Source organism: Larimichthys crocea, chromosome I, assembly GCF_000972845.2.
Source record: "Larimichthys crocea isolate SSNF chromosome I, L_crocea_2.0, whole genome shotgun sequence".
In the NCBI taxonomy this organism is placed as follows: domain Eukaryota; kingdom Metazoa; phylum Chordata; class Actinopteri; family Sciaenidae; genus Larimichthys; species Larimichthys crocea.
In genome coordinates, this window is record NC_040011.1 from 13,189,721 (window position 1) to 13,215,860 (window position 26,140).

Sequence of the window (26,140 nt, forward strand, 5' to 3'; positions counted from 1 at the left end):
TGCCCAATGGATGGTGATTGTTCCTGCTCAGTGCTTGCCCTTTGCCCGACAACTTCGCAGATGGTTTTCGACCATAGTTGTATACTAGATATCATCAGTTTTTCCAGTTTTGTCATCGTAACTGTTTACCTCAGAAGGGCTGATCGTAATCTTTTGCTCATGAGGCGGTGCAGGGTGCAGCCAATGACAATGATTGTTCTCCTTCGAACCTGCTCAGTATCCTGCATGTGTTTGTGTGTGTGGATCATCTATCAGATATCTGATTGCGTGCTTTGCCTGCGTCTCTGCATGTGCTGCTTTTACTTGGTATTCATGTGTTTCTCTTTTCAGAGCACAAACAGCAGCAGAGGTCAGCCCTCTGGTGAAAGGCCGTTTCTTTTCCCCGTTCCCGCTGCCGTCAGCAGCCAGAACGTAAAATGCCAAAAGCTGTCTGGAGGCCAAGGCTTTGAACTACAGGTCTGCATGCACCACAGAGGTGAACAGACAAGTGACAGACTTTTTATACAATGGCCAAAACCTGTATTGCTCATTCCATGTCCATCTCAACTATGCAACCTTTGGCCAAGAAAGGTAATCTGGACTTTTCCAATCCTGCTTTCTCATTAGTATGACAACGGAGTTGTTTCACTGATGTAAGCAAGGATTCTTTGCCTTGCTTGGGGGCATCTTAAGGGTAGTGGGAGAGGGTTCTTTGTTCAGCACCTCCAGTATCTTTTGCTTCCCCAGAAGGTCAAATATTCAATTGTACCTTTAAAGTTGAGGTAAGAGAGTGTTTCTCTTTCACTTCCTGTCAAACCGTTTTTGTATACAGAGTTCATCTAACCTCAAGGCTACATCTAACCTTAAGGCTACCAGTTTCTACATATAAAAAATGAAAACTCTTCGAGGAACCAAAAAAAAAAAAACGCTCTTCAAAGAGTCTTTTCATGTCGGTAGCTCAGGGGAATTAAATTTGCAGATCGCAACAAAAGTGGATCCTAAAGGATCATAAAGGTTTCATGGATGCTGAAGGAAGGCTACACACTTGAGAAAGTTCCAACATGCAGGGTTGAATCTAGGGTTTCAGTTATTTCTAGAAAGGAAATCCAAGAAACACGACTGTAGAAATCGCAAACAAACATCAAATTGTCAATCTCTCTGTTTGTCCCTGTGTGTGCTTTTCTTTCTTCCTCTCCTCTTATTACTTTGGTTACAGTGAATCTGCCGACCTCTGTAACTACCTGTGCAATATTTCTGTTTACAAGACTTTTGAATTTTTTTATTTTATTTTATTTTTTTTGTGAATGAGAGTCTAACTCTGTAGTGTTTATTGCATGTACTGCCAGTGAAGAAGAATTTCCTCTCAATTTAAATAAACTAAACTGATAAAGAACTATTGCAACAGCCTGCACTCTTTCAAGGATTGTTTAAAGAGCTAAAAGACAGATTCTGACAGACAGCTCTTTGTACCTTTTACTGGATATCGCTGGCCCCCAAATCACAAACTGTCGAGGGAAATCAAGTCCCGTCTCCCTCCCTGAATGGCCAACCTGCCCTTACCAATGGCACTTAACCCCTGTAGTTTCTGTGGAGCCATCCTGTGGTTATAATCAACGTATTTTGCCCTGACTTCGGCTTCTGGGGCTGAACTGCCTCTCAAGTCTCTTTCACTTGAACTATGACCCAACCACAGCCTAATCATGAGCCATGAACAGTCTGAGAGTTTTTGCCTTGACAACCAGTGTGCTTACAGCAGCAGACTGTATGAGCAGGGTGCTGTGGGTTGTTGTGCTTTTTTCCCCCCAGGGGTTTCACTACTGAGGTGACACAGAGGTTGGTTTACCCCTCTGGTTGGTGGAACCTTTGGAGCCTAGGGAAAGAAGTGAAACCACTACGTAAGGATGAAAAAAGTATGTACAGTATGAACTGGACACCAATCTAAAACAATGCAGTACAGGACAGTAGATGCAAGTAAGAGATTATCTATGCAAGGTCGTACCAATTCCAGCTAAATGATATTTATCAGACAAAATGACTAAACATTAGGATCTTTGATGGGTCAAAGCACTTTGTAAACTGTTTTCAAAGGTACAATATATTTAAGTTATTATTGGATGAGGTAGAAAAGGGCAAAGTCATCTACTGTTTATTTTTCGTTGGTTTGCGTGTTTTCATTGTCAGGCTTTTGGCGTTGTCATGTCCTGGCAAAAGGCAAATCCAGTTGCAGCAGCCCTGAGCAGGTCAAGTATATGTACTTCTGTGCACTGCAGAGATTACTGATAAGCTAATATACAACTTCCTAAATAACAACTGAACATGTATTATAAACCAAAAAAATCCACATATGACTCAGTTACTTTCATTGCAGTGCCACCTGGCACTATATGTGGCCCACTGGCCTTTTAATTCACAGCATGGTTTGCAACATGTTAAAGTAGTCGATTCATAGCAACAGGCAAATCACTGGTCCTACTCGATTGTCGAAAATAAATGGCTGTAAAGAGTTTAGCAAATTCTCCCTAAACAAGGTTAAAATATTTTTTTTTGCTAGGAAAACGAGCCCTTTTTTCTCTGAACTCTAAATCCATAATTCTTTGTTTGTGTGTCACACTGAGAGCACTTATCTCACCCTGGCAGAAGAACTCCTAAACAGAGAGCTAGTTATGGTTCTGAGTTATGTTAATGAAGGGGGATTACTGTCAAATCCAGTGTTCTATCTGCCAACGGTTGTTTTAATCTTTTAGTGCTTTTGTTTCTGTTTTTTTCTGCAGAATGTGAGTGTTTCTATGTGTTTGTTGAATTTAAAATATCCAGCAGAACACACATATACACAGACGCTGAGAGAAACAGTTAATCCGGGCTTTGTACGCTACCATATGGGGCTCCAGACTCTTTCTTACATTGTGGTGCAATTGGCTGAGTGACAGTTACATTAATTCTTGTCCTCATACTGCAGTTTTACATAAGAACCAACTTTCAGGCTCTCTGTCAGTCGGTCTGTCTGTCGCTTTAAACACAACCATAAACATCATCTTAAGTTGCGTGAAAACCCGCATTTACAGCCACTCATGAAGGTTAATATTAACTATTTATCATATCATCAGATATAAATTTCACTTACAGTAAATTGGCATGTTGGCATCTTGGAAAAATAATTACAATAAAGTTTTTTTAATTAAATTCTATTATGCATTATCTGTTTTCCCTTTTTACTTGGCTGTTAATTGCTCAGTAAGTATAGCACTGAACTTGAGAGGGGGAAGTGTAGCATCTGCAATGTTGCTCTTGAGAGAAACAACAACAAAAGAAGCAGGCAATTAAAACCAAGTGTAGGAGGAAGATACAGTGTATGGGAGCTGTGATATGATTCACCGGGGACAGCGGGAACTTGGGGGGTAATGAAGGGTGATTGCCTGACTGTAAATTGGTAAAGGAAGTTCCAGGATGCGGAGGCAGCTGTATGTATAGAAAAGCATAAAGCTAATGAAGACAATTGAATGAAGAGACCATTTCCTGCCTCACTGTTGCTGAGCTTCATTTAAAACATGTGTATATACCAATCAGCCAACCAATTATCTTGTTTTTATGTCAGGCAATGTTCTGCTGGGAAACCGTAGGTCCTGCCAGGTTTCTTTGACACGTACCGCCTACCCAAGGATTGTTCATGGAAACAGTATTCCCTGTTGGCAGTGGCCTCTTTCAGCAGGACAATATGCTCTACCAAACAGCAAAGAAATGGTTCAGAAATGGTTTAAGGAACACTAGTTCAAAGTATTAACTTGGCCTCCAAATTCTCCAGATCTCAATCCAATCGAGCATCTGTGGGATGTGCTGGACAAAGAGATCCGATCCATGGAAGCCCCACTTAGCAACTTACAGGACTGAAAGGATTTGCTGCTAACATCTTGGTGCCAGATACCACAGCGCTCCTTCAGAGGTCTATCGAAGTCCATATCTCAACGGGTTAGGGCTGTTTTGGTGGCAAAATGAGAACCTACATGTGCTATGATACAATGTGAGTGAGGTGGTCATAATGTTATAGCTGTATGTTATAGATCTGTTAGATATTTATGCTGCATTTAGTTCTCAGTCAGGGATGAAAATTGGACGTAAATTTCCAATCTGCAACCTCAAGTTTGTTCCCTAAACAGCTCGGCATCTAGTTAGGGTGGCACCAATATCCCGGAACACTTGTTTTTGTTTCTCAGTGTAGAAATCCTTAATGGCCTGATGCATTTTTCATGAACTTGAACACAAACTTTTAATGCATAGTATGCATAATATGCAAGTTTCTCCCTTAAATTTACTCCCTCCTGTTTTTTTTTCAGGGCTTACAATAGTAATAATAGTAATAGTTTCACTCTGGGTGTTCAGATTGAGGTGAAGGCTTACCCCATCTGGTCTGATTTCCTCACATCACAGGATGCCACCCCCGCTTTTGACACGCAACAGATACAAACCGTATTAAGTGAGCAACAGAAAAAATAATGGCAGGAATTTTCCAACCAACAGTTTGTTTACTCAGTAGCAGGCTCTATATTTTCCCATGAGGGAAAAGTAATATCACACAAAGCCTTTACCACCACGGCATATCTGATTTATGCAATATTAAGCAAATCCATCCCTATCAAGCTAACTAATCAATTGATGGCAACTTCAAATAGTCTGTTTTGTTTATGTCTGCTGCTGTGCTGAAATTTGTCAGATCCTGGAAATGCCAATGTGTTTTTTTTTTGTTTTTTGTTTTTCTTCCTCTGTGTTTGAAAATGAATTCCATCAGTCTGGCTGCAGAGGCAATAAAAAGAATTTATCTAGTCTACAACCTCACACAATGTGTGCTATCAGTCTGGAAGTCCTCTCTCCCTCGAGTTAATACCAAAGCCGTGAAAATGTAAGGCGTTGCTTAAAGTCGGATGATGTGCATCTGACTCACCCTTACAGCAAATTCACTGACTAAAGTCTCAGCCCTGGAAGAACTGTATGCGTTTGTAAGAACGGCACCAAGGACGATGCTATGAATAAGTCTCTTTTAGGAGTTTGCTTGCAAAACATGAAATGATGATTTGAGGAAGATTTTATTCGATAAGTTTTGTTGACTTTTTTTTTTTGTGTTTTCTACCTTCACGAAACCTCCTCAATGATTTACGAGATGTAGTGGGAAGGAGGAAAGCCTTGATATAGATCATGAGGGTGCCGTTGAGACCATTACAGCAGCGTTTTAATGACTTTGTCTATAGTGTTAAACAGGTATGGAGAGCGCTGTTTAAGCGAGAGCACCTGCGAATGATTTATTTCTCTTCAATTACATTTTTAATTGCTGTTGTCTGTCAATAAATCTACTGACCGATTTGTCCTGGGCAAAACACAGAACAAATCTACTGCATCAGCAGATCCGCAGATCCTAAGGACACAGACGACTATATATATATATATATATATATATATTGCCAACACGAATCCAAGGCTCTAAACTTCTGCAGTGCAATGAAACAGATCAGACACAGACATTTTAAAGTGCCTCCAATTGGCATTCTCCTCTGTCCACAGGCTAAATCCCTTCTCTTCCAAGAAACTGTTTTGTCCCACGAGAGAGAATGTACTTTTAGCAAATGAGCAAGTTTAACCTGCCAAAGTCAATGATGGTGCACGTATACACCTCCATCACTAAGTCCATTCTCACCTCTTCCATCACCATCTGCTACTGCTGCTGCCACTGCTGAAGACAAGGGCAGACTGCAGCGTATCATCCGCTGAGAAGGTGAACGCTGCAATCTACCCAACCCTCCAGGACCTGTACACCTCCAGCACCCCGAGGCGTGCATGAAAGACCCTTTACCTTTCTGAAATGTGAACATCTGCCTGCCACTGACACATAAATGAATAAATTCAACAGCTACCCGAGAGTAAAATCAACCTGTTGCCTTTATATTTTACCAGCATTTGGCTGGTGCTAATTTCTACACCAGACCCTCCATTGTGTCCATTTTAGGTGTCACATTACATATTGGTATTTCACAACCATTTGACATACATGCAGACAAACCTTCACACACTAGAACATTACACAACAAAACACAGCACCAGGAAGTCTCACCTGTCCAGAGCGATGCAGCACAGGTGCAGTATGGACGCGGTGGTCAGCAGGACATCCAATGAGGTCCGGACCAGGCAGAAGGTTTCGCCGTAGATCCAGTGCTGGTGGACCAGCTCGATGGCACCGAAAGGCATCACCAGCACCGATACTAGCAAGTCGGCAAACGCCAAAGACACGATGAAGTAGTTGGTCTTGATTTTCCTGATGGGGGGGAACAAAATGAGTCGAAAGAAAGTTTAATCATTTGAGAGACAGAAGAACAATTCAATGAAACAGTCGTGTTGTTTTGTGAGAACAAAAAATGACTTTCTGGTTTTGGAAAGGTGTGTAACATACTTTTCTGAAACCTCCAAATTGCATGTGTAATAAACCGTAGTGCGTAATTAAGTTGATTGTGATAGGATGCTGAAAAGAGGCCTGAGGTTTTAGGGTGTCTGTAACTGATGCGCGCTCCTCAGACCATCAGGACCAAAGTACAACAGGCAGGACGTGCTTTGTTATCTGCCCTAAAGAGGTAAAAACTGAACAACCTTCAAGTGCAGGTCTTAAAATGTCCGTCTGTGCATAATCATCTCTGCTGCAGAATGGCATGACCTGCTGAGGGTAAGAGGACTAGAGAACTGGATATTTAGAGTCACCCAAACAGGAGAAACATGGGTTTCCTATTGTTATTTGGAGACTGTTTGGAGATTGAAATGCCCTCGTTCTGTGGTTGTTAGTACTTGTAAATGTTAGCTCCAGTTTATCTGTTAAAACAGCATTTCTTGAAACACATGCACAAATGTATGCATAGTTCACTGCTGACTTACCATCCTATCTTTACAGATCGACCTGTAATTTGGTACGCTTGTGGACGCAGAAAAGGTAAAATTTGAAGAGTTTTATGATCCATATTAAACAACTTCTTTGTGTATCCAATGTCCTATATTTTCATGGAAAGAATTAACTACAGTAAGTTATTATGTTATATTTAATGGTTTAATAGTTCTTTAATTTAAGCCATTATCCATGGTTCTAGGCCCAGAACAGCGACCACAGAACGAGGTTAACCTCAACTCAACAAGGTTCACTGAGCAAATCAAAGGCAAACAGAGGGAGATGAGGACAAAGCCCAGGTTCTAAGTTTGTCTTCCAATACAAGCAAAGAGGAAAAAGAAAAGGTAATCGAATTTGAAAACAAACATTGGTTCTATTACTCACGAAACGATAGATTTCTGGAGAGCAGAACAACAACATCAAAATAGATCGATCGTTTCATTTCGCTCGTGTGGGAGGAAGGAAAACAGGCAGAGATGCTGAGTTGTGGAAGTGAAAAAGTTGAGAAATGTCAAACAGACAGCGTTTAAATGAGGTTAAAGAGAGAGATGAAGGTGGTTTCTTTCTGCAGAAAGTTACAATTTAGGGATTTAAATTCGTCTGAATCCACCTTGACTGCCGTAAATAAAAGCGAGAGGAGACTTTATCCCCTTTTTCTCTGATAAAAGGCGATTTTTCTTTGTCTAAACAATACTGTCACCAAGTATTGCTGTGATTAAAGACAAACATTACAATGAAATTGATCCACATTTTGTTTTTATCGCTCGTTATTTGCAACAGGGGTCTGTTTTACAGCCATTTCAGGGAGGGGTGGAGTACCGGTCCTGCAGTATCGCAGGTTTTAGGGCATCCTGAATATGTTTCCTTTTGTTGTTCTTCCTTCTCTCTTTGTGTCGCTCATAGTCTCTAATATTGTGCACATGCTGTGTGTCTGCGTTTTAGAGTGTGCGATTAGCCGCTCCTTTTCAGACTAGTTATTTCAGGTGCGTCATTTGTACTCCGTGTATGCGAACAGACACTGGATACTGCTGAGCGGGTCGGTGTGGGAGAGAGTGAACGGAGATACAAAGGCGCAGCTGCTGTGTGAATGAGTATTCTGTATTATCAGTGCAACTCAATGAAGGCAGTGAGTAACTACAGTATATCAGCCGGTAAAACGTTCGCACAGCAGTGTTTTCTCTCACATACACACACCAACCTGAGCCAATTTTAAACTGCATCCGGATACCATCAGTAACATCCTTTGAATATATTTACTACAGGCCTGTGAACAAACTTTTTTTAAGCATTTCAGTACGATGACATCTGTCTGCTTCTACAGCACATCCACAATTAGATACCCACTTACTGGTCCAGCTCTACTGTTCATATACATAAAATATATACATGTATGGAAAAAACTAACTGACACTAACACTGCCGATGGTAGGACAAACTTCCCACACTGCCCCCAAACAGAAAATGTCTAACATAATGGCTGACAGTGCTTCATAAGTTCCTGGTCAAAGTGACTTCTTCTATATTTCTTTCCATTGGCCGGGAGGGAGTCACTCCATTGAGTCTTAATGGAAAACGACCCTTCTTCTCACTTAATTTTATACCTCAGTAAAAAGTCTAAGGTCTCAGTTATTAGTTTCAAGTGTTTCATGCAGCATGGTGTTAATTTTACAATTTCTTCTCTCAGTTGGAGTAAAAAAAGACAAAGCAAGGTGTGCTTTAGTGCATGTCAGTCTGTCCAGCACACTTCTCTCACAAAACTCAGCTCAAATTGTCAAATCAGGCAGATCTCACTAAGTTACTTTGTTTTCTGTTTCCCCCCTAAAATGTGTCAAAAACATATTTTAGTTACTGTTTAGCTGTAATATGATAAAGTGTGTGATCAGGCAGGCTGCCAAGACCAAGCACAGCCCACAACTCACAGAACAACACCCACCAGCTCCACATTCTCATCCAAACATGACATCACATCAACTCTGGCTCCTAAAAACAAGATACCAATGACCATAACGCCAAATACCAGCCCCAGACCAATGGGTGACGTCACTGTGAGTTTATACCTGGTCAGACATGAACATAAATTATTCATGAAATAAAATAATTCCAATTGTTAGGTTAACTTTAGAAAAATGCCCTGCCACTTTTATTGATTTATTACTTACATCTCTCATTTGTCACGCTCATGCAGCCGTTAGTGTCGATTTTATTTCCGTTATGCATTGTGGAGAAATAGTGTGCATCAGTACCACCTTCAAAAAAAAAAATCTATTTTACATCACAGGCTGACACTTTAAGCTCTACCATATGTTGTTGTTTGTTTGTGAGGTTATGAACACCTCAAAACAAGGTTAGATCTGATATATATACTGTGCATTATGCAGCCGGGACACCGATCTGTCACCCACACACATGCATAAATATGTGTTCCCTCGCCTGCACTGTCTTTATACCGCTCTCTCTCTTTCACTCACACACACACACACACACACTTAGAGGGGTTTCTCCTGTGCAACTTTGTGCCTGACAAAGTCCAGAGCTGTTGACTCAAAGTGACTGTATACCAGCCAGCTGTTAAGTCAAGGGGCTTCACAATGGGGCTGACATTTGTGACCTTTTTGAAAAATCAGACAGAGTAATTTATTATTATCAGATTAATCAATCTAATCATTCATTTCAGCCCGATATCCCAGTGAGCCTGGTATGATAAGTCAAATGAAGGTCGAACGCATCGTCACAGGGTTTGAGTATAAAAACCTGTCACCATGATGGACCGCTAGGCCCTAAATCAGCTGACCGGCCGACTCTTCAGTCAGTCAGGCTGTCATCTTAGAAATAAATCCTGACAGGTAGCCAATCAGACGGACAATGATGAGATTTGGCAGTTTCTCATTCTCCCTATCAGAGTGGTAAACCTTCGCATTCGCAGATGAAGCCCAGCAGCCGAGCAGCTTATCAGCGAGCGTCGGTCATTCAGCCCGGCGAGTTCTCCACGCTCTCTCTGCGGCGGGGATGATCTCTCCGCGTCTATAAATAGCTTCAGTAAGAGGGGATGGCTGTAAAGGGTTTTCCATCTGCCTGTCACTAACCCAAACAGCCCCTTAAAAACTGATTGTTAGTGCTGGAAACAAGCAGCTGTCTGCTGCATGTGGGGCAACATGTAAATCATGTCGGACATGCACACACATATGTTCACAGACACGCATCAAGCACAAGCACTTAGAAATACTGCACACACACAAACTGTTGATGAATGGCCAGAGGTTTATATACACACACACACATACTGTACACTGAAACAAACGTACAAGACACACACAGTCAGAACAGTTTAGAAAACCATTAACATGCCGAGAGGGAGGAGGAGGCGTCATGTTTAGCTCAGATGACATACCGTGTTTAGCTTAAAGTGCGAAGAATAAATAAACTTTATTAAAAAGGAGTGTGTTTCTGTGAGGTTGGTGTCTGTACTGTTTCACGTGGAGAGGAGAGGAGGAGCGAGTCCCAAATTACAAATTGAGTAAATAGCGAAGCGAGACAGAGTTTGATCAATAACAGCTTGTTGTTCTTTATGATTTTTAATTACTGCGATTATATAGACGATGAGGCACTTAATGATGCTGAAACTTTGGACCAGAAGTGTTGGGAAAAGGTTTTAATCTTATTCTTATGCAACTATTCCCACGTGCGGCGTTTGTTAGGCTGCTTGGGTCTCCTCCAGCTGGTGAAAATTCAAAATGTTTTTTTATGTTGCCGGAGGCTGTAAATGCTTCTGCAAACTAATATTGAGATTAAAAGATTATTTACAGTAAAAGAAATGCAAAACCTTCAGAATTCCCTCATAGCCGTTATATTTATTATTTATGTAACTGTTGCATTTGTTTAGTACAATAATCTCAGTTTTTAATGCCACGTGGTTGAATGAAGTGAACAAAGCATGCGCTGCGCTGCACCATCACACCACTGCTCTAATCCAAATAAAGCCGTTTTGATGCACATACACATGAGCTGCACAATCACAGATTTATCACCTCAATTAATTATATATCTGATCAGTGTCCAGCAAACAAGTTGTTGTTTAGCAGCTTCTGAATAAGCCTCTGCTGGTGTCAGCTCTGTGTGCACGTGCACGTGTTCTCACAGCTTTACCTGCTGTCCAGTTTTTCCACCTGGCTACTTTGATGACTACTAATAACTGACTGACCTAAAAAAAAAACTGCTGGCTGTCTCGCCGCTCCGTTGACAGTTTTGTTGATTTTTTAATGACGTGCTCAGAGGTTTGCACCCACGGGACCTTCCCACTGAGGAGCAAGACAATGAGGCGGGGAGAAACAAATATGGTGTGTCATGGTTCTCTCCTCGGGGAGTTGAGACATCACAGCAGGGACTCATCAGTGTTCCTAAATACACACATACAGTACTCACACACGCAGATAAAACCTCACCCCACACATACTCACGACTGATACACACCTGTCTACGGTAAGTTAAACACACACACGCACATCCTGGGACAAAGGTCACCTTGAGCTCTCAGGTGTCACAAGAAGGACAGAGACGCAGATCGAGAAAGAAAAAGGGACAGAGAGAGAGATGACACGAGGAAAGAGAAAGAAAAACTGGAGAAGAAAGGAGGAGGACGAGGAGGAGGAGGAGGAGAGTGAATTATTGCGGAGACAGTTACTCCCACATGACCAGCCGTCCTCGGGATGACCTGCCAGCTCTGCCTGCGTCTCACATGCATCGTTCGCTTCACAGTGGATGAAAATCAAACTCTCTTTGTACAGCGTTCATGCACTGGTTAACATTTTGTGTGTATTTATATATATATATATATTTCAGTTTTGCAGGATATTGCGCTGTGGATGTAAATGTGGCACACACTCATACTCATTTATTCTCTTATTCCCTCTTAGATACACACAGACAGTCTGAGATGCTAAACCAAACCATTGTTGTCTCTGTATTAAATATTATTTTTAAAAAGTAATAAATCTCTGTCTCACCTGAGTTGTCGGTCCTTGCAGACGGCCACCATGACCAGCAGGTTTCCCAGGATGCTCATCAGCATGACCAGAGACAGAAAGCAGATCAGGGCTATCCGCTTTGGCATGCTGTCACTGTGGAAACGGCAGAAAAAGACAGAACAACAACACATCAGTTCTGATCAGGCAGAAACTATACAGTTTGTATCCGTCTACAGATTACGCACAGTTTAGCAGCACAGAGACGAGATTCTCATGTGCAAATCTGTATTTTCTTTCTCATTCCTCGTCATGAAGTGGAACTGCATCAGTGAAAAGTAATTGCTTGACTCAGCTTTTCTCAATCAAGCTCACATATCGGTGCTGTGATTGTCATAAAAACTTTTAATGAGACAGAACGCTCCATCCAAAGAAAGTTTATGTTGCTCATCAATTTGTCTCCAATCAAAAATCTGATAAAACATTTATATGAATGTTCACTCAGGTACCATCGAGAGTTATTTCCTGCATCTCCAGAGTAGCCCGCTCGATCGGGGTAATCAGCCAAGAAGTGAAACTCGAACATCAGGGAGGCTGCGTAATATATTGTGTAATGTGAGGAAGACGTTTATTTAAGTAAATGTCTTACTCTGCTCTTACTGATTGCTTCAAAAGGTTGTGATAACATTGAAAAGTTCAACATTTATCACAGAAAGTTAATACTTTTCACATTTGTGGCTGATTAGTGGTTACATCAGTATGAGCCACACCAAGCGCCACGACTGGAAAGACACCTCCTACAGAAACAGCTGAAACATAGTATACGGCTGCATAGTGTGTGGTCAGTGGTAACATATCTATAATGTAAAATCCTGAATATTAACTCTTATTCTGCAGTTTGTTTGTAGCTGTCCCAGTAATATTTGTTTTATAGCGTACTGAAGTATCAGATCACATGACATGATTAAGATATGTTGAGTCAGAAATGTCAAAAAGACCATATTATCTTAATGTTTGCATCTCAATAGGACTTAATTAGAATTACTCTACCTATGCGTTTCTCTTTTACATGCTGGATGTCAGTGTTTTTTCTATGACTCACTTGGTATTGAGTGTTTTGTCTTTTTGACTGATTGTTATTCAGAGTTCTTCAACTACCTCTTCTTCTTTCATGGAGAATATCAGTCACTGTTCTGTGCTATCTGTGTGCATATTATACACTGTGATGCATTTGTGAGGTATCATTAGTTACGCACCATAACTCCAGGTTGTATGAGTGAGTAAGTTGTAAGCACAGCCCTCTGTACTGTGGGCTTGAACCAATGGGGGAAACTCCAACACTCCACGGACCATTGGCGTAATCTCATCACTCATAGGGCTGCACATACACCTGACAATACATGAGGCACTACTAATTCATCACCCCATCATCCACCTATAACAGAATTGTCAGCATGTCTTTATCTTCTACATTATTATCCCCTGAAAAAGGGAACATCTCATCAGTGTTAAAGTGCTGAATGTCATAAACCCAACATTCTTGACACTGAACATTAAATTAAAAGCTTTTTGTTCATTTACTCAAACCATTTTCAGGGACACCTCTTTGTGCAGTGTGAATGAAACTGCAAAACATGTCTAAATCAGGCTCAATATAGATAAAAGGACCAGGTGCAGGGCGCAAATTCACTATCCATGAGGGAAAAATAACATATTTTATGGCATAAAACTGCAGATGTTGCATTTTCGCTCCTACATATACAGTACATATAACCTTGGCAAGGATTCAACAAAATGTCTCAAGGTACGGCTAAGGAGCCACATGAGTTATGAATCAAAGCCCTTGCAGTGAGTTGTGTGGTTTAAGAGCCCTCTGAAAATGACTTGTTTAATCTCAGACTTGTTTGACATTGGTAATGCATTACAGTAATCCTTCTGAGGTTTGCGGTGAAGGCTTGACAGAGAGGGAGCAACAGGAGTGTGTATAACTGCACTCCACAAGTATAATTTCAATTTTCTTTTCCCAATGTACTTGTCCTGCAAGTCTATAAAGAATCACAAGTTCAGGGGCAATTTGTGTCGGCCTTTTGTTCTCTGGAATATGCTAATACTCGCCTTTTACTGTATGATCCACTGCTGGAGTCAAGAGCTGTGCGTCGTCCCTCCTTGCCAAATTATTTTACTCTCACCATCTGAGGTTCAAAGGCGAAGTGATGTGTGCAAATGAGGCGTGTTCTTTGATCAGTGGTGCCAACGCGCTAATCGGATCAAATGGGAACTGACACGTTCTCAACAGAAGCATCATTGCCCCCCAAAAGCATCACACTTGTCTTCTTTCATCTTAAATTTGTAGGCTGACCTTTTCACTGAACGAAACATCGACATGGATAGTATTGTCGTAGCAACTAGCATTTAACACAGCTGTGGATATGACAGGCAGCGTACAGAGCCTCGCCTCATTTTGGATTTGACAATGCAAAGTAGAAGCTTTCAAAACACACTTACTGATCATTAGTTGCCTGTCAACTTCAGATACTAAAGCTGCTGGCATCTGCTTTCTAATTCTTTTTCAGCTACCACATTGTGACCTGGGAGCTGCACAGTAAAACCACAGTCGCTTGGTTATTCTTTAACACTCTGTCGAAAGGTAGAATGAAGTGTTTCCTTTTACATTACCCATCATAATTTCCCTGACTTCCAACCACAACACTACACATCTAACCTTTTAGACAGCATCAATCTCAAAACGTATTGGCTGTTGTCTGATGATTTAACCTCTGGGGCCAATGGCCAATGATTTGGAACTTCCGGTGTAGCCAGTGGATATCCAGAAAACATATATATAAATATTTGATTAGCAACTGCAACCAAAACAGACTACAACCGTAAACCAGAACACCTGATGCCAATGCGTTTGTCCTTTGCCTGCAGATTCTGCAATCACATGCAGCACTGAATCGGTAATTTGTCTAGGTGTTTAGGTTAAACTGAGCTAAAGTTGATTGAAAATGATGACTGGGTTCTGGTTCTATGCTTGAAGGTGGGACAAAAAGTCTGCTGTCAAAGTGGCAAGACGCAATGATCATCACACTGTGGATAACAGTGTACAATTTCAGGCAATCTTTTTCTTGATTCATGATGTTGCACTTGATTGGTCGCACAAAAAAAATTGAGCGAGGTAGCTGTGTGAGGAATGAACAAGAGAGGTTGACAGAGAAGTTCAAAAACCTTTTTTCCAGCTCTACACAGCTGCTTTGTTCCTGTGTGTAGTGGTTGTCATCTTGTCAGTTTTGGAAAGTTACAAAAAATGATTTCATGCAGCTCACTGCATTGTAACAGGAGGACGCGATTGGAAATTTAACTAAGCTATGATGAGTTGCCAAAAGTTGTGAGTGCGTCTTTGCCGCAGTTCCATGGCTTTAAGGTTTTTGAGGTGTAGTTTGAACCTGGGTGGCTTCAGTTTGTGAATTCTGCTGCCCTGACTTTATTCCACTGGCCAGAACTGAAGTGCTTTGACTAAGATGACCAAATTAATGTGTGTTTAGAAACAGGAGTCCATAACTCTTGGGAGCTGAGGCAGATACCCCGAAGACAGAAATTAAAGTATTCTGACTGTACAGTCCTAAAATACACTGACAGGTGAGATGTTAGACGCATTTGTGGCACCATGAATGGTCTATCAATCTTCTCTTTTTAATTGCCTTCGTTTTGCTCTGCACCATGGCCCTTTAAACTGATTTTCCAGCTGTGTGAAGAACTCCTTCTGCAAACTGCTATTTGGTCTTAAATCTTTATAGATCTGCGAACATGTAGAAGACACACAGAGAGGGAGAATGCAAAAGCCAGAGGTAAAAGGAAAGGACTGAGCGAAAACAGAAACCTTTTTTGACATCTGATATACATGAACTTTGACCTGCAGCTAAGCTGAACTTCTGGTAGGCAATCAGCAAGCAGCAGCCTCAATTAGACGTTTGGAGACAGATGAGGGGTGACTGGGGAAATACCTCATCCAGACAAGGAGTTTTAAAGCTCCAATCTGTCACTGGACAGCTGGTTTCTTTTGCTGCTCCAAGACAGAATGAACACACACTCTGCTAAATATGTGGCAACATCTTTGTAGAAGAATGTTTTGAAGGATGTCCTCAACTGTGCGAGGAAGTAAAAGAGATGGAACCTCAGTTCACCTTCACTACTCTGAGTCACTCGGTTCACAGCTATTCTCGAGTGTGGCTTCAGAGTGGCCCTATATCAGGTGGCTGTACTGAACGAGCTGCTGGAGTGCCGCTGATTGAATCTAAAGAGGCTTTTTCTTTTTTTTTTTTTTCAGCCCTGATGGATGGCAGTCAGGAGCCTCGGTGGTCCACACAGATGTTCTGGAATCAGTCAGAGGAATCACATGTCCGACCGCACGCTCAAGTGATTCTGTGTGAACCCAACTGAGGTGAACTGATTTCACAGAAGCTGTCATTCCCGTGAGCTTCTACAGGCTTCGAGTGTGTACGGCAAAAGTATCTGCTGTTGCATTGCGTACGTTTAAACATACATAATGCAACTTTTCTGCTCAAGTCAGAACAGAAGTGTGTTATTTGCTCCACTTTACCCCAGTTGGTAACCACCTCAACACTCTGTTGTAGCTGATGTAATTATAATCTACAAAATGCCAAAGGCTTTGGAGAACGCAGCTAGTCTGAAGAATAAATATTCTTATTTCAAGCATTGCACAACTTTTCTACCTCTCGTTGTTCTCCAGGTACAAACACCAATGAGAAGTGCATAGTGTTATACAGCAGTAAGTCACACACCACCAAGTATTTGACTGATTTTATGGAGAAAATGTGTTTTGGTTTTCTATCTAATGTCCTCGGACTGCTCCGCCTCAACTCTCTGTGATTTACTGACTTTCCTGATGGACAATGATGTAAACAGCTGTCATATGTAGCTGCTGTTAGCTCAGTTTGTTAGTTGGACTGCCCTGACCGTGAGCTCAGAGCACCCGGGTGTTGGTGTTTGTACGTTAGGTGTTTGGGACCATCGGGAAGAGGAGGTTTTCTGGTCTGGAGCACAGGGGAATGCTGACAGGGAGCGAAGTTAGTGCCATGGATGGAAGCAGAGGCGAAAACACCAAAGAAGACATTGACGGTAGAAGCTAAGTGGAGAAAACAAATGATCAAATGGAGGAAATCTGGGGTTGGGTTTTAGTCATTGAAACAATGTCATCTTTTAATTGTCATTTCCATCACCGTTTGCTGCACATTCACTAATTTACATTTTATATTGAACGTAAAAGCAAGTATGCATATGAGCAGACAATATGGGACATAAGAACAAACATAGAAGATCACATTAAAGCACTGTTACAGGCAGATAAGAGTGAAACTGCAGTAACGCAAAGAGGGAAAAACTGTCAGACTGCTAAATCATTCGAGCTGTAGAGTGCACAGAGGACTCTGATGTGAAACATCCAGTGCTGATACATGATTTAAGTGCTTCTCTTCTCCTGACAGTCCTAGAAAGCACTTGTTCATCTGAGGACAGGACAGCATCAGGAAACCTATTATTTCTGGGTGAGAGGTCCTGCAGGGAAGAGCTGTCCCATAAGAGGGGGAGAATTTAAAAGAGGGTAGGGATTGGCTGGCCATATTTTTCTGGACCTTTACAGGAAGGAAACAGAAGGATGATGACTGCTATTCATCGCAGACGCTTTACCAAAAAATATTCTGTAATGAGAAGGAGACTTTACATGAAAGCTGTGTGATTCTGTCTTTTTTTTGGCATCAGTAGCAAGTGATGCATCACTTTTGCCAATTTCTTTCTCGGTTGACAAAGAAGCTGCTGTAAGAAGCAGTAGTTGAAGAAATACGCAAATCTAAGATTTGTTTCTATTAACAGCTGGTTGACATGGTTGCCATTTTTCCATTTGTCGATACCACTGGGTAGTTGAAGCTGCGATTGGGTGTCAATGAACAAACCAGATCTGGGCAGTGATCCAGATCTCTGGAACTGTACTAGGTTTAGGCTAGCTTTGTGGAAGAAGCTGCTGGTCAGCTTCACTTCTGATAAATCATGTTTTTTTTTTTTCTGTCAGTTTTATATGGTAGAAGGCTATAAATGCCATGATGTCCATGACCCAGGGCCATTCATTCTTCAGCCCAGTGTTATAAAATGACAAATAAATGACCTTCAAATCTGGAGCTTTCATTTCTATGGCGAAGAAGCCAGTCAGAGGTGTGAATCAGAACAGAAGTTCATTCAGAACAGATTGTCATTGACATTTACAATAAATCTCCATGCCAAGGCTATCAAGACCACATTAATCTGTGGTTTATAAATAAAACTGTGACAATGCATCTACGTTAGATATTCAACTGAATAAACTTCTAATAACAAATGTGGCGTTAAACAGACAAAAAAAAAGGTATTCAGAGAATCTGGTCGTGTTGTAATTGCTGTTGTATCTCCAAGTAAATCAAAGACTTAAGATTTACTGGTTGCAGACCTTCTTGACAACAATAGGGCCAGGGATTGTTATTAGTCGACTACTATTTGGGAGTTTTTATCAGTTATCAAATTCAGGATACCAGCTGCCAGCTTCATAGATCTTACTGAACCAAATTTCTGTAATGGGGGATTTGCCAACCCACCACCAGACCTCACAGTCATTCCATCTTGTCCATTCAACCCTGTTCTCTCTGTTCCTGTTCACCAAAACATGTCCATTGAATGCATCCATCAGACCCTCTGTGGGTCTAATCAACAGGGAGTGCTTCCAACTTTACATTGTCTCTTATGAAAACAAAACAGCATTTTGGCTAGTGCCGCTGGCCTCAGTGGGAATCCCTAATTGCAAACAAAAGCTGTCTGGACACTGGCATTCCCTCTCAGCAGGCAAATACAAGTTGGCTATTCTGCAGACTGGCAGCAGAGGTGATGGGAGCTGTCCAAACTGGTATCAAACGCTGCCTATCAGCATCATAAGCAGCGACAAATGTGTTGGAAAACCGGGCTGGGTCATGGTAGAGTGTCCCACTGGCTCGAACCACGAGAGAACAAAAGTGGGGGGCCAAAGAAAGACAATAATTACACTTGAAAGCTCAAGAGTAAAAATAAATTATGAAAGCCTGTGGTTCATGCAGCTGGAAAATTTTGACAAAGGACAATAAATCATGCATTAGGCTAAGCGGCATGGGAATAAGCAGAAATACCCTTTCAACCCACTTAATAATAATTCTTTGTTAAATTAACAGCTCGGTTACTTTAGGTATTTGTATCAAGCGAGATAGCACAAGAAAAACTCCATATTTTAGTGACACTAAAGTCAAGTTCTATCACATCTGCATCCATCTAAAACCTCAAATATTTAGAAGTCCACTCATTTTTGCTCTGAAAATAAACCATCAGAAGACACCAGCATGGAAACCATTCAACTTAACACCTGTATGTGATCTTCTCAAAATAAACCTTCAGCTGAAAATTCCTACCAGCTCCAGGATCCATAAGTGAAGCATAATTTATAGCCTTTTCATTTCAATTCTGAAATTACACACCTTTGTAGATGTATAAAATTGCCCATCATGTTTTGACGTGGTGTTTTAGTCACAGTGAGCGTGCCCACCTCTAAACTGTTGGTCTCTGATTTGCCGTTTACTTGAGTCGTGTTTTTCCAATCCCAGAAGATTATTTTCTTTGCTGTGACGAGAGCTCTTTAAGCAAATGACTGCGGCTGCTGCTGCAGCTGAGGTTTGCCTGAATGACAGGTTTCTCTTTCTGCACCGAGCTGAAGGGTCAAACCGGAGTTTTGTTCCAATTAGGCTCTGTTATCTTTACCTCACGTCAGAAAGAGAGGTTTTATAGTACTATAAAAGAGAGAGAAGCAGAAAATCTGGCAATCTGGTTTGAAAAAGTTGGCAGTCAACGAGTTCAAGAGAGTGCATTGAAGTGTTTGTGATGGTTCCAACGTGGTTGCCGCGTTCATAGCTCAGTGTGTGAGGAACGTTATAAGTGACGCTTGGTCTGGTGTGAAAGAAAAGAACTGGTTTAATTAACTTTTTATTTGCCTGATGGGCTGCAGAGGTGCTAATGGGGAAGTAATTAGAAGGGCAGTTCTGGTTTCATACAACTTTATTTCCATAATTTTGTATAATATTTACTTTTAACTGGATCAATGCTCACCACTTCACTGTTTAGGCAAACAGTGAAACATTTTCTGAGAATGTCCATTGCAAACATTCATCACAGTTTACAGACTGACTTGAACTGTGGCCTTTTTCTGTCTAATGAGGGATTATTATTATTAACAGGCTAGTAAGCAAGGTGGAAAGTAACAATGTGGGTGTGGGTGGTCGATTGCTTGTACAACTTTCACACAGGGGACCAAAGTTCATGTCCTGATCTGTCAAAGACCTCCAGTTAGCCATGATCTTTCTCTCACCTTAAGCAAACTGTAGTTTCCATGTGTAGAGAGCGATAACTTTTTCAAATGTGTCACTGTAGGTAAAAAACAATAAAGAAATGTGATCACTGAATTTATTCTAGTGCTTTGGAGAATTGTTCACTATCGGCATTCATGTCTGGCAGCAGTCGGGGTGCTTTAACTCTAAATAAATGAGTTTAGATCATTATAGTAAGCTGTTGGCTTGTTTACAACCAGCTTAATTCTCTCCAGTTTGAATGACAGCACACAATTTGATTTGAACTGACAGAAATGATTTCATTTCCAGTTGTAGTAAACTCATTTTTGGTTGCAAAACTTGATTTTTCTGTGCAGCAGAGCAACAGATGAAGGAAAACAAAGACATCTAAGGAAATCAAAGAACATTTGAACGTAACCCTTAACTGTACTGCCTGTCATCAACACACATCTAAGTAATTAATATTTAGTCACAAAGCAAAACGATGCAACAAAATCAAACACAAGGAAGTGAAGCACAGATGGCGATCTGACTTGACCTGACATTTACCAGGATACATTAACAGGATATTTTTGGTTGCGATGATGGTAAGCAAAGCGTTCATGTGATTGTTTACACGGCTCATTGAAGCTTATTAAAGTTTGCACCCTGAACCCGCTGTTATGATTGTAAATGTCAAGTTTATGTAACTCCCTCAACTCCCCCGTATGACTGTCTAAAACCTGACAAATGCTAAGCTTTTGAACTCAAAGGCTCAGTCTGAAAGACAGCATGGCTGATCTGAGGTGCCTCGGATCATTTGCAGCCATTAATTTTACTAACTTCCCCAAACACAAATGCATCTTTTTCCACCACCCAAAACAGACTTGAGGATGTTCATGTAAATTCAATGCTGTAATTGGACCATATGCTGGAGGAACGACGCTCGAAAAACAAAATAGAGATGAAATACACACAAAGACGAAAATTAGACTGAATTTGACAGATTCGGCAGAGATCTCTTAAAAAGAGGAAAATACCACCTGCACAAGATGAGCTGCAGAACACACAAGGGGAGCAATCATTATCATCAACAGTGCACAACTGCAATCATTCAAACACACACACAGACACACACAGTTTCACACGATCTATTCAGGCTTCCCAAACATGCAGACACAGTTTCACATGTATATCAATCAAAACCCATTCATCCCTCTATTTTGTCTTTTTCTCTTGGTGATGCAGCATCACCTCCTTTTTAATAATGAAGCTACCTCCCCCGATCCCTCAAGCATGTCAAGTACAGTCCCGGCACAATGATTTTACCTTTCTAACTCAAACACATGAAACACATGCCCACTGGTGTGCTTAACGATGTAGTAACAACGCTCATTGTCCAGACAGTTTTTAAAGCCAGACTTGATTTTTTATAAAACATTCATATCTAAATCACAAAGGACGTCTGCAACAGCAAAAAGCATCCAAGTGTGAAGAAGATCCATCCTCTTCATGAATTTAAATGTAAATCAAAATAGTTCTGCCGTGAAATGCAAACTGTTTCATGAACAGCAACAACAATAGCAAAAGTTGGTTTACAGGTCAAAGACCAGCCACAGATGTGGTTTGCTAATGTCAATTTTCAGGACTTCTGGATCGAACTTCAAATTGTTTCATTGCTTGCCTTGCACATTTGACAGGCTTACGTCATGCTGCCGTCAGTGCTTAGACATTAAACTTACGTTTGAGGAGATCAGACCAACTTTGAGCAGACAGATGATTGACAAGAAGACCTCCTTTGCTGAAACATCACAACTCAACTCCTCACTGTAGCTCAAATGAATGTGCTACTTGATAAGCTGCACTTCGGGAATTTTGATTCATGTTTTGAAACCCGACAGACATAAAAGCTGTTTGGAAAGATGTCATATTCTGCTCAAATCAGATTCTGAATCAGTTTGAGGCGGTGGATCGTGCTTAACGATCATCTAAACTCACATTCACAGACTGGTTTTGTTGCTTTCTAGTAAAAAAACACATAGGAAAACATCTATCACAGCTGGTTACACACATCTGAATCACTATCCAAACCTTTGATTTGTTCTGCAATTAAAAGGTCTGTTGTCATGTTCATTAACCATAATTAATGAGAACTTTGGTGGCAGGTTTTGGAATTGGCACATTTGTCTCTACATAGCTACAGTCATGAAAAATAGTGACGAGCATGGATGAGAATGTCACCCACTGTGCATGTTGTTGTCAGTCCATGTAGATGAATAAATATAATCTTTGATCGTGATGAAAGACATTACGTTGACTTCTAACAGCCGCTTCCACAACTTCTTTGTCAGTGTCCAACAGTGCAGATTAATCATTGTGACTTTGAGATAAGATTAAGTAAGTAGCTCTTAAAAACAAACTTCTTCGTTGACACTTTTGAATACTTAGTGTACATTCTCATGTAACAACTGCAATAGGTTACGACTTCTGTATTCACAACTGCGATTTTCACAGAAGTTTTTAGTGAGTAGTTGGGAAGAGCTTATTTCCCAGCCAGTGAATAAAATGATGACTTCCAGTTTCAGTGTAATGTACAGATGAACCAGGAATAGCAGAGCCCATTTCAGGTCGGCGAACCTCATCTGCACTCTTGAGATGGTTGCCCGAATGTAATGCAGCAACCCTGCCTTCCTCAATGGGAGAGTTAATGACGTGTGACCAATGGTGTAGGCAGGGAAGGACGGTAAGTGTCCACAAATTGTCCTGATGCTAAATACGCCAGAGAGTGTTCAGAACAGAAAAAGACCTCAGAGTCTCTCAGCGGGATATCTGCCTTATAAGAAAAGTCACTAATGTCTGGGACGAGCAGTTGGTGCGGTTCAGCAAGGATGAAACCACATCTGCTGTTTTCTTTTCACTGAAATACATTGTGAATGTAGACTCTGCTGTAATGTATTTATTTGGTCTATTTCACTTCATGTGACCCAGATAGGAGTGAAGGAAAACTTGTGAAGGAAAGTCAAACAGAATCAGAAGTGTCTCTACTGTAATTTCTCATCTCTCGTGCATATATGTGACTGTGAGTTAGCCTCGTTTGGATCTCCATGGACGATTGAATCAACACTAGTCTTAAGCAATCAAACAGTGTATTTTGGAACCGTTTACAGCGTTATCTTATCAGGGCTCGGGTCGCCGTCTCAGCATATTTAGAAGGATGTTCCAAATGTCCCTGTTCCCAGCAACATATTCCAACTCCTCCTGGAGGATCCAAAGGCGTTCCAGGCCAGATGAGCGATATAGTCCTTCCAGCGAGTTCTGGGCCTGACCTTCCAATGGCATGCACCCAGAAGGCATCCTAATCAGATGCTCAAACCTCTTTCTGATGCAAAGTCACCTCACAGTAAAGTCTTTAATAAACAGATTGTATTTGCAATTGCATGATTGTTGCATCTTGCGGGCTTTGAGCTTTTAGTTTAAGTAGTAGTGGCCAATCACATTCGAGCAGGCTTTGGCTGATTGATAAAGTCATGTGGAGGGCAAAGGAGGTGAAAGCATGTTTGCTGAAATACAATTTCAGAACCCATTTCTAATTGGCAATAGCCAATTTCAACATGGATTTTATTTTCGGAATCGTCGGGCAATGTGTCGGGCACAAAATTAAGGATTGCATCCAATCCAGCAAAACAAGCATATTGGGAGAAGCACAAGCTTACTAACTCTCTCCTAATCAACTTCAATTTCACATGAATCATTCAGACAAACTGAAAGTAAACAAAGATTTAGCTTTGTGCAGAGTAATCCAGAAAACTGACCCAGAGTCAGAATAGCCACTAATGTAATATTAAGACTTCAGTTTCATGTGAATTCCCTTTGATTTAGACTATTGGTTGTTTATTTAAGTTTGGGAACACAATCCTGTTATTATCCTTGAACATTTTAATGAAGATCAAACTCCCCTTATTTTGTATTTAACTCATGGAGATGAAATCAGTCAAAAGAAGAAAGGAAAATATTCATAATTGTAATCTGATAATCAATCATTGATTTGTTTTATTTAAAGGAAATAAGTCATGTTGTGTTTGCAGACTGTACCGGGGAGACTTGTTTGGTAAGCAGATACAAAGTTTAATCAAGTTGCGCTCCAAGCAAAAGCCTGAGACTGTTTAGATAATGAACCCAGGAATAGACAGCAGAGCTCGTAATGCAATATTCAAGTGTCGATATTCACAAAATGTCAATGATTGTGTTTATGAATGCAATGAAGCTATAATTGCTCAGCCACAGGCCAGAAACAGATTTCAGCTTCAAACGGTTTGAAGCTAGAATTGAAAACGACGAAGCAGAGTCAACATCCAAGATGGTGATGCATTAAATCCTGATCACGCACCACAGCTGTATCTAATCATATCTAATTAATGGATCTCTAATTAACCTGTGTACTGTGAAAACGATACTTTTGCTACCATTATTTATAATTGAGACAGGCTGTAGCTCGAACCTGTGGCTGAAGACACGCTGTGTGCTCTATAAATACAGGCTGCTCAAAGAGGTCAGTAAAGGTCGCAGATTATTTAAAGCACCTTTAAAAAATGTATGGAATAATGAGGCTTTTTCCTGTCCACCTTGTGTCCAACCCTCCATCTCGCCTAAGAGGGTGAAAACAAATACGAGTGAGTCACAGTTCTGTATTTAGTCAGAAGTGAAGGAAACAGGCAGTTCATTTCTCCTTTTCCCCGAGCAGTTGTGTGATTCAAACTCAAATCAACGACAGAAAAGTCCATCAGACCATTTTTGTTAATGTGCGATAAGATGCGCTGCGAGTCATTTGAACCTAATTGTCTTCATAACAATTTTCCGGAGGCAAAAGTCGTGATTCTGGCAGCTTCCCATCCATATCCCGAAGTCCAAGAGACATGTGACAGTCCACTCAATTAGCTCAGCTTCATCCAATTACTTTACATCAGTTTCTATGGTTGTACATCCATTTCCTCTTCAATTATCAATCATTTATCGGCCTCCTCCAGATGTCAGCTTTGCCCGTATTCCAGAGGAAATCTGGAAATGGGTTGCACCTGGGGCCAGATCTGACTGTGAGGTGGGTATCGAGACATGTGACCCGTCACAGCGCCCCATCCTCACCTCCACCAGATTAGACAAAGGCAAGCTTCAGACGTGAGGCTAAATTACTAAATAACTGCCGACTCTGAAAGACGTGATTGACATCTCTTTAAATGGAAATGATTACATCATTTCAAAGTCTGAGTTGTCAGAGTTTTTTTTTTTTTTTTTTTTTTGAATAGGGAGCATGCCACTCTGCTGCTCAATTTCAAACCGACTGGCAGCACGTTATGAGTCAGAGCTGTCAGCTCGCTCACGGTTCATGCTCTGCCAAATTCATGGCAGAAGAAATACTCCCATTGAAAGAATAAGTGTTACATATATGAAACTCTAGCTTTTATGAAATGAGTAGTATGAAAGTATTTTGCAAGTTCATCCACATATATGGACTCAAACAGACACCACAGACAGTTATTTTAGCACTTAGCACACCGATCCAGCACACTTTTCAACACCATGAACGCAGCATTTTAGTTTCTGGGTACTTTATGTCAGAGTGGGCCTCCTGGCGAAAGGGCCACAAGCATGACTCAGAGGCTAGCGACAGCCTTGACAACAAAATATACAGATGAATCAGTGTTGAATTTAGATGGGTGGTGCAGTGTTTATATTTTTATATTGGGTTTGCTAATAATGAGTAAGGCAGAACATGATGAAAATCTTTCTGTGTGGCGAAATTTGTCAGGAACCTCCGAAACCTGATCCTGGACAAATCAGGTCGTCTGGTAACTGAGATAAAGCTCACAGCTGATTGGTGTCAGACATGGCAATCTTAAAGCCACACCATG

The 26,140-nt window shown here is 41.0% G+C and overlaps 1 protein-coding gene across 6 annotated transcripts in view; it reads right to left on the reverse strand.

The window, feature by feature from the left end:
• The window catches only part of htr4 (5-hydroxytryptamine receptor 4), a 153,097-nt gene that overhangs the window by 61,242 nt on the left and 65,715 nt on the right, over positions 1-26,140 (reverse strand). For all 6 annotated transcript variants that reach the window (XM_019255201.2, XM_027277708.1, XM_019255203.2 and 3 more), the window contains exons 3-4: positions 11,890-12,003; positions 6,074-6,274 (exon numbers count right to left, since the gene is read on the reverse strand). In XM_019255201.2, coding sequence (XP_019110746.1) covers positions 6,074-6,274; positions 11,890-12,003 — 315 coding nt within the window. The remainder of the gene's footprint in view (positions 1-6,073; positions 6,275-11,889; positions 12,004-26,140) is intronic.